The 9,783-nt window shown below is 40.6% G+C and overlaps 1 protein-coding gene across 1 annotated transcript; it reads right to left on the bottom strand.

Annotated features, from left to right (window-relative positions):
• Positions 1–5,014: 5,014 nt before the first annotated feature.
• LOC102212477 (uncharacterized) lies at positions 5,015–9,043 on the bottom strand. Its single transcript, XM_005724619.1, has 3 exons — positions 8,878–9,043; positions 8,189–8,338; positions 5,015–6,144 (listed from the first exon to the last, which is right to left on the bottom strand). The coding sequence occupies exons 2-3, from the start codon at positions 8,334–8,336 to the stop codon at positions 5,051–5,053; spliced, it is 1,242 nt and encodes a 413-aa protein (XP_005724676.1). The 5' UTR covers positions 8,337–8,338; positions 8,878–9,043; the 3' UTR covers positions 5,015–5,050.
• Positions 9,044–9,783: the final 740 nt, after the last annotated feature.

Here is a 9,783-nt window from a genome sequence, read left to right as displayed (position 1 = left end):
CACACCCTCTCCACTGCACTCCTCAAACTTTAGTCCACAGCGGACACACAGAGAAATTGACTTTCTTGTATAATCTTGCATGAGTCAGTGTATTTGTCAGCACAAGTCTCTACACCGTAAAAGAAGAAGTGCGAAGGTGTTTAGCTCAATCAGAGAGGAGACAGCCTAATTCACCTTCATCCTGTTTCCTGAGTCCTCCTCATGCCTCTCCTGTTACATGCTGAAGCACTGAACACAGCGAAGTCAGGGTTTGTTGTTGTAGCAGAGTGCCCTCTGGTGTTGGCACGTTTCCCTAAGTTTTGGCTGCTACATCATGTCAATTTTTATCTGAATTGTTCATCATTAAAAGAACAACACAGACATTTTTTATGCAAATAGTTGAAGTAGAAACCTGAAGCAGTATTAAAAGGGGGAAAAAATCGTTTCCATGTCTCCTCTAGAGAAGTCAGAAGATAAAGCAGAAGATAAACTATAGTTTGGTCCCTAAGTTTTTGGATAGTGACACAGATTTGGTTTTTTTGTTTGTTTGTTTTTAATTTTGTCTATGCACACCACTGCAGGGGATTTTAAATCAAAGAATCAGTATTTGAAGCACAGGCTTCCAGCTTTAATTCAAGGTATTTGACAAAAGTAAAGCATTCATTGTTCAGGAATTATAGTCTTTTTTAAATGTATTTTTTATAAATAGTCCCCCATTTTCTCAAAATGTTCAGAATTAATTGAACAAACTAGCAGAATTGTAATTGTTTTTATTACGTGGATGAAAATCCTTTGCAGTTAATGATGTTCTGCTGAAGGTGCTGCTTGTTTGTGAGTCTCTCTGCCTCCAGTTTTGCATTTATTGAAAAAAGCTACACTGCTGGATTGTGATCAGCTATCTGACTTGGCCATTCAAGAATATGCCCAACTTCTTTACGTTTCTTTAGCAGTATGCTTTGGGTCATTATTCAGTAGCACTGCGAAGCACTCAGCATTAGCCTGAATCTGTAGACTTCAGATGTGATGATGTGACTGCTGCTATATATCATCATCATCATCATCAAATAAGCGCTAGTAGCCTGGTTCCCTGCAGCCATGCATGCCGATGCCACAACGCTATGTCGATCATGTTTGACAGATCTCTGGCTTCAGATGAGCCGTTTCCCTCCTCCATCGATTTCTTTTCTCATCATTCTGGTACACATTTATCTTAGTTTCATCGCTCTGAAGAACAGAACCGTGCAGGTTCCTGCAGATATTTTCTGTCAAAGTCTAATCTACAGGGTGGGCCATTTATATGGATACACCGTAATAAAATGGGAATGGTTGGTGATATTAAAGTCCTGTTTGTGGCACATTAGTATATGTGAGGGGGCAAACACCTCAAGATGGGTGGTGACCATGGTGGCCATTTAGAAGTCGGCCATCTTGGATACAACTTTTGTTTTTTCAATAGGAAGAGGGCCATGTGACACATCAAACTTATTGGTAATGTCACAAGAAAAACAATGGTGTGCTTGGTTTCAACGTAACTTTATTCTTTCATGAGTTATTTACAAGTTTCTCTTTGTTCGCAGCCATTGACATGTTGAAGAGGTTAACACGTGAGGAGCGGATCGAAATTGTGTTGATATCTGGTGAACGCAGTAACCGGGTCATTGCAGCAGATTTCAATGCAAGACACCCTACGAGTTCACCCATCTGTGAACAAAGAGAAACTTGTAAATAACTCATGAAACCAACCATTCCCATTTTATTACAGTGTATCCATATAAATGGCCCACCCTGTAATCTGTCCTCCTTGTTCTTGAGTGTAACCAGTGGTTTGCACCTTGTTGTAAACCGTCTATATTTCCATACATGAAGGTGTCTCTTGATTGTAGATCTAAAAAAAAAAAGATACACCTGGACTTGGATGGACGTTATGAAGGTGTTCTTCTTAAAGACGGAAATAATCCTGTCATCATCCACTTTAGCAGTCTACTGTGGTCTTTCAGATCTTTTGATATTGCTGAGCTGGCCGGTGCATTCCTTCTTTTCAGGAATGTGATTGATGATTTGGCAACTCTTAAAGTTTTTCCACATTTTTTTCAGCCGGAAAATGTCATTCTTCACTTTTCACTGACAAGATCAACACTTGGATTTAACTTCAGCTCATTTATCTGCTTCATTTGTTATGAAACAACCAGGGAACCTGAACACGAAGTGGCCTGTCAGTTAATTATCCAATTATTTCTGAGCCACTGAAAATGTCTGTAACACCTAAACAGTTGATGGAAAACTTTTGCTCAGTCACTTGAATTAAAGCTTAAAGTCTGCACTTAAATCACATGATGATTGTTTGATTTAAATAGTCTGTAGTCGTGTACAAAGGCAAAAAAAAGGCCTCACTGTCCTCAAACGTATGGACTGAACTGTAGATGTCTCAATAAAGTGCAGAGACAAGAGAAGACACACAAAATTGGAGTAAATTAAGATTAATTTGAAAGTTATTCCTCTAAAACTTTCATTTGGATTTTTTTTAATCACTGAAACGCCAAAACTAACTAAAGAGAGCATGCCAGAACAATTTGAGACCTATTGGTCTAAAGCGGCTCTACCATTTGCGAAACTGGTCCTAAGTTGTTTTGGGTTTCCTTTTTTTTTTTTTTAAAGGTTTGAGAAATGTGCTGTCTCATGTGTCTGGACAGGAAAACCCGATAACCTTTTCTGAGCAGGATACATGCCTGTTAAATATGAAGATATTGCCAGAGGACCAAGTCAGTTTTGTTTCTAAAGCAGAGGTGTCAAGTGTACAGCCTGCAGGCCAGAACCAGCGGGGGTGGGGGGGGGGGCATGAACATGAATGACTTTGACACCACTAATATAAAAGAAACTAGAACCTATCGTCAGTTATCTCTAAGCCTCACTAATAACACCTTACATTTTTTTTGTTTAGCCAATGCGTACAAAAGAAGATTCTTCTGTAGAATCACAGACTTTAAGAGCCAGGTTTTAGTTTTTGCAGGGACTTGTTGCCAGACAACCAGATGAAAGTCAAACAAGTCACCAACAACAGAAACAGGTAACACGGGAACAACTTCAGCTGTCAGAGAGATTTAGTGGGGCTGAATGGTACTTCTTTGGTACTTTTTGAAAGAGCAAAGGTACCTATTCCAGTCTGTGCAAAGTTAATGTTCAACTTAAAGGACAGAAACGAGAGTGGAAATAATTTCTGTGCCTGTTTTTAAGTAAAAGCACAAATTTAAACAGAATAAAATTTGATTATTTTCAAAATTCCTGCATTGAAAATGTAGTCAGTAAAAATATATAAAGTAAAAGCATTTACTATAAAAAGAGGTCTTATTACTCATAAATAAGTATTACAAGAAGACACTCATTGGACATTTTATTAAAAACACCTTGCTACTACAGGGTTCAATGCTTTTGAAATTTTTAATTGAACAAGGTGGTGGAAACATTCCTCTGAGGTTTTGGTCCGTATTGATATCATAGCATCACACGGGTGCTGCGGATTTGCTTTCGGCACATCCATGATGTGAATCTGTTGTTCCACAAAATCCCAGAGATGGATTGAGATCTGTTGACAGTGGAGGCCATACAGTGAACTCATTGTCACGTTCAACAAAGCAGTTTGAGATGATTTGAGCTTGTGACATGATGCTTTATCCTGCTTGAAGCAGCCATCAGAAGATGGGTACAGTGTGTCAGAAACAATACTCAGGTACGCTTTGGTGCTTAAATGATACTCAGATGATGCAAAGTGACCCAAAATGTGCCAAAAGATATCCCTCACACTTACCTTCACCACCAGCCTGAGCCACTGATACCAGGCAGGATGGATGCAACCTATCATGTTATTAACACCAAATTCTGACCCTACCATCTGATCAGATCAGGCAACATTTTACCAATCTTTTATTGTCCAATTTTGGGGAACCTGTGTGATGATAGCCTCAGTTTCCTGTTCTTAGCTGACAGGATTGGAACCACGTGTGGTCTTCTGCTATTGTAGCCCATCTGCTTTAAGGTTCAAGAAGAGATGCTCTTCTGCACACCTTGGTTGTAATGTTCTTTGAGTGTTCCCAAGAGGCTGAAGCAGTCTGGCCATTCTCCTCGGACCATTTTTTATATTTTCTCTTTTATGGAGAAATACTTATGGTTAAGTGGGAAAATCCCAGCATATCTGCAGCTTCTGAAATTGTCAGACCAGCCTGTCTGGCATCAACAACGCCAGCATGTTCACCCAGATCTCTCTTCCCCATTCTTCAGTTGGTTGTTAAGACCATGTCCACAAGCCTAAATGCATAGAGTTGCTGCCAGTTGACTGGTGATTGGTGTTAATGAGCAGTTGAACAGGTGTCCCTAGTGAAGTGGATAGTAAGTAAGCAGCTAACAGGTCACAGAAAGCAGAAACATGGCAAAGAAACTGAAATCACAGATTTAATGCTTCACGCTGCTTTTATAAAGTGATCATTTGTTCTATTTCAATGCGCAATTGTGATTGTTAACTTCCGAATAACTTGAATAATAAGTATTCAAGTTCACATACTTCAGCTTCAGTTGAATCCTTTGGAACAAACCTACAAAGAAAACCAAAAGAATTCCCGGTGTGCCCTGCAGTCACTCAGCATTTATTTATATGCAGCTTTAAACAAGCATTATGTGATGGAGCATCAGCAGACTCATATTAATTCATCCCGTTCATAACTTTCAAAACAGTGTTTGCGCCTGTATTAGTCTTATTTATACTGGAGTGGCTTGTTTTGTAACCCACTGTGTAATGACAAATAGTGGCAGATCCCAAAGCTCTGAATAGTAAGGAGAGGCCTTCCAGCCATCTGTTCCAGTCGAGGTTTTTAGTGTCTTTCTACCAAGCACGCCTCAACCTGCCTCCTCAACAGCTATCAGCAGTTTCCACATATTACTCCTCACATGTGAATAGCTGCACGCAAATGTGCATTTGTGCTCTATTCAAGCCAGTGTTAACAGCCAAGCCAGCTGTAATCTGATGACTGTGTTGCAAACGGCGACCAATCAGGTTCCACTTTCTCTCCCCATTTGTTTGGCGTTAAATGAGTGTTTCATCACCAGAGGTAGACGTGTCTCTTGTGTTTGCCGCTATGTTTGATGAAAGTACAGATTTGATACACAGCTCCAGCAGAGTCTCAATAGTCCTGACGAGAACAACGTTCACGCTTAGGTTGAGAGGCAGCGCAAATATGGAGAGCACACATACCAACCCTATCATTACATTCACCCCGAGGCTGGGAAAACCCCACTGTCGCCACCCACACCAGCTCCTGCACTGTGAGTCCACGTTTTCCTCTGTGATAAATGCCACAGATACATCTCTCCTTGCCATTTCTTGCTCCTGACTTCCCTTCTTTCCAGACAAACACATTGGGGAAATAAGGACAAAGTCTCCATGGTTGCATGTCAACATCTGCCAGCTGTTCCAGGCTGTATGAACAGTACAGCTGCTCTCTGTTTTCTCTGGGTCAACATGCTGTGCTGGCTCAGACACCAACATCCCTGGTTTTACAGGCTTGAGGGGTGCGGACGACTCTGGAATGAGTTCTTGGCAGTGACAGTCGCCTTTATTGAAGACTCTGAACATCAGCGAATGGCCTTGGCGTCTCCTTTGAAGGCCTGTGCTGCTCGTGGTCAGCAGGAGCAGAAGGAGGAAGAAGCCCATGGACCAGCAGAGATTTATGCCGCTAGGAATGGGGCTGAAGAGGCTGGGCAGACATCTGACAAGGGAGCTATTTGTGTGGAGACAGGCAGCAGCCCACACTTCCTCCAGCTTCCATTGCCCCCTGACATTGAGGGCGACAATGACCCACACTGACAGGCAGCAGAGGTAGCCGACAACATGAGACCGTATGTCTTCATCTGAGCCGCTGCTGTCTTCCTCTTCCTCCTCTTTCCCATCACAACACTGTCCATCAGAGCCTGCTGTCCGCCTTGCTGTCCTGAGAGGGACGACAACACAAGGCCAGAGGAGTCTGATCACAGTCTCCACAGCGATCAGAGGTGCGGTCAGCAGCAGCACCGCTCCATAGGTTTGGCTGAGAAAGAGCAGGAAGCGCAGGGCAATAAAATCCCCTGATGGAGTCAAGTCAGTCAGCCAAGAGTCAAAGATGCAAAGGCAACTCAGAAAAGCTGCAGAAACACAAAACACAAAGAAAAAGTGTCAGAGTCAGTGGGTTAGATGACTGGATAAGACCAGGTAATTAGATATCACAAAGAAGAGAAAGGGTTGGTTTAATGAAGTAACTTAAAATAAATATTCTGCCATTTTATTAAAGACAAAGCTCTGAAAAACACTTCATCCTAATATAGGTGTAAGGTAACTCAGCCCGCAAATCATTTTTTATCCGAACACACCCCTCCATACAAACACAGTTTGACCGATTGAAGTATGAATAACTCTGGTAACTGTGTAGGAGTTCATGTGTCTTGCCTCCTAAACCACTGCCCCAGCCAAAACCAAAAGGAGTGGTGAAATTTACATAAGGTCTGTTTTATTTATCTTTATTTTAGCAAACAATAGCATTTGCATCTCTTATCATGTAAATAAAAAGGCGTCTGGCAGCGAGTGGAACTAGTTCCAGGATCACTACATCTCACATAACAGCAACTTGCACATATTTATTATTCTAGAATCTGTCATTTGTTTTCTTGTTCTATCAGAAAACTGTGAAAATGTTCATCCGAAGTTCCAAAAGTAAAGTAACAACAACAACCCAAACTCAAAGATTACAATAATTATTTAATCTGTAGCTCTCAGATGAAGATACAAGTTCATTTCCTTTTCCATTTTACCTACAGTGAACATGAAAAACACTTTTATATCTTTTTTAAATTCATACTTCTTTATTCTTCTCAAGTTTGTTTGGTAGATATTGCTGCTTTGATGTCTATTCACCTTATTAATATAAACATTTATTATAGATGAGGTTATTATAAATTAGATTAAACAGGCTCCCAATTAATTTACCAGGCATTTTGGTTCTTAAAGCTGATTAGACCGACTCAGGTCGGAGTTGTGAAACCACTGCTCGTATTTACCCGAGATCTCTTTGTACTAAAAAGAATGAGTTGTAACATGTCTCTGTTAAGAAACACCAGCTGCATTTCTTAATAGATACAGAGTTTCTTTTTTCCATGTTCAATAAAAGCAAATTATAGACAATAAAAGTACAAAAGTCATCACCTGTCAGAGTTTAGACCTCTTGCAGAAGGATATAAGGCAGGTTTTCAGATTTGATTGGACCATGGATTTTGAAATATTTTTGAAATATGGGAAAACACAGTATTTATGAAGTGCTGTTAATCTATGAATTGAGACCCCGCTGAAACATTTAGGAGGATATATACTCATTGACTTTGTCAAGTGTTACATGACTTTAAGATTTAAAAAGTTCAACAGTAAACAAATGTATTGAAAGTAAGTTTAAAGCAAACCTTTCCAACTTTTGTTTCATTTTTTGTGATGTAGAAAAACAGTAACTTCTCATGGCTCCTGCTGACTCCAGCATTTTGAAGCGTAGGGAGGGCAAAACATGCTTTGCTTCAAAATGCTCCTTCAGTCCTCACACTCTAACAGTTTAATCAGAAACCTCACAGAAATGTTTTCCTCCATCGACAGAGGCACACATCCACAGTCCGCAGATTCAACAGCAAATGCTGCTGAAGCCTGAGCATTAATCACATCCTCAGCCAGCAGATCCCAGGCAGAGCAGCTGCAGCTGTGATCAAAGCCTGTGGCTACATACTGCCACATCTCAGCCACTGGCAATAAATAAAACGTGTGACGTTTCACAGCATCTCCTTTCTGTTGTGTCTGCAGTGCATTTATTACAGAGAGTGTACTGGATCAACAAATTCACTATTTCTGTAAGGCCATCGAGGCATCATTATTCTATTTGATTCATTATTTGCTGCACCTATAGCCACACCCAGCAGTGATGTCACCATTGCATGGTGAGTGCTTAAGCCACTGGAGGTCAGTAAAACCAAGATTCTGCTGTGAGGTAAGGTTAATCTTAAAAAATAAAAAAATTTTGGAAACTTGAACATACAGGTTGTTGGAAACACCTTCTGATATTTTAAACTAATTCAAGTGATTCAGTTTGTATAAGAGGGCTGTGGGGGAACTGGAAACACTGGTTAGAATCCTGCAGTGTCCTAATCAAGCCCTCACCTGTGACCAGGAAGTCTGTGAAGACGAGGAGGCAGCAGCAGCAGAAACTGACAGCACTGTAGGAGTCGGCCAATGAGGGCAGGAAGAGTAGACTGCAGGCCAGTTTACATGCACACAACACAGCCGCGCCTTCCAACACACCATCCATGGCTGAAAAAAAACAGGGTTGACATATTAAAATGGCTTCTTGTCTCAGGGTGGAAGAATTCAGGGATGACAAATACAAACATTTCTGGAACATCTTGCAAAGTCAAATCTATGTTTTACATGGTCATTCTGGTCATTCAACTGCCAGCATGCTTCACAGTCAATATTTAGTTGTTTACATTAACACTGAACCCTGGAACTGAAGGCTGTTTGCAAATGACCGAAAAGAAAATTCTAGGAATAGGTTCATGTCATGTCGGGTAAATATCAATTCTATTTACATTTTTTCCAAAATTATGTCTTCCAAAGGCAAGATAAGAAATAAATAGTAATAAATGCAGTTCACATTCAGTAATGGGAACTGGTGCAAATGTACAGTAAACTTTGCTGTGACCTGACTGCCAGCATGTCCACTTCCTGGCAATGAAACTGGTTTAACCTGTGTAAACACTCCCGCCACCTCTACCACACGGCTACAGGTGGAAATCTACACTACAAGCACCAGATAGTATCAATCTACCACGAAGTTCATTCGTTCTTACCTGTGCACACAGGAGCCTACAGAGCCACATGTCAATATGAGCTTCAAATGCTTCATCCGCTTTCTTCGCCTCCCCTTTTGCTCCACCCTCAAAGGGGATAATGACCCTCCTCCTTCCTCCCCTTTGCCTCCCCCACCCCTCTCTGTGATCCCTGCACCTGGACAGTGGAGGTGAGAGAACTGCGAGGGTGTGGCGTTGTTTGTTCTGACGAGAAAACCTGTCGAACGAGTACGGAACCAGCAGGGTGTGATGCAAAGTGGGTGTATGTTTGCTTGTAAAGAAAACATTTCTGTGTCTTGAGCCTGTACATACTGCACTTTTGGTAGTTCAAAGGGTACTTTAAATGCATACATGATGCATGCAGTCTTATAAAGCTGGATTAAACTATAGGTCACTGAAAATAGAAATACAATTTGTTATTTATTAGCTTCTCAATGCTATATTTTAATCACTTGATCCTAGTTAGGCATCACAAGTGATTAGTTATTATACTGGTTTCCAGTAATGCTCTGTTTGTAGAGATATATTGGTCCTCTGTATCCAATAGATAGATAAATAATGGGTATGCAGGGTCTATAAAATACTTGTGGTGAAAACTGCCTGATTACTTCTGCTCTTTTATATTGAGAAATGAAGTGTAAATAAAGTGCATCTTCATAGGATTTTATGCCCTACGCTTAGCTTTTAAAGCACATCAAGAGTAATAAATTAAAACACAGCACAGTTATCTTTAATTATATAGAAAGCAACTCACTGAAGCAGGCAGTGTGTTGATAATTTCTCATCAGCTACTGCATCTTTATCTTTAAAACCAATGAGGTCATTTTATAAACAAGCCTAAATGTTCTTGACAGGAATCCCTAACACAGCAACGTCACTGTGATATCCTTAGCAAAAACAGAACCT

The sequence above is a fragment of the Pundamilia nyererei genome, unplaced genomic scaffold (genome assembly GCF_000239375.1).
Source record: "Pundamilia nyererei isolate P.nyererei 1_Seehausen unplaced genomic scaffold, PunNye1.0 scaffold00012, whole genome shotgun sequence".
Lineage (NCBI taxonomy): Eukaryota > Metazoa > Chordata > Actinopteri > Cichliformes > Cichlidae > Pundamilia > Pundamilia nyererei.
Note: the sequence above shows the minus strand (reverse complement) of the source record. Positions and strands in the feature narration are given on the sequence as shown.

Excerpts from the sequence above, each read along its gene's own strand:
- LOC102212477 (XM_005724619.1), bottom strand. The coding sequence starts at position 8,336 with ATGGATGGTGTGTTGGAAGGCGCGGCTGTGTTGTGTGCATGTAAACTG. Across the intron at positions 6,145-8,188 it reads CACAGACTTCCTGGTCACAG|CTTTTCTGAGTTGCCTTTGC; the intron begins GTGAGGGCTTGA and ends GTGTTTCTGCAG.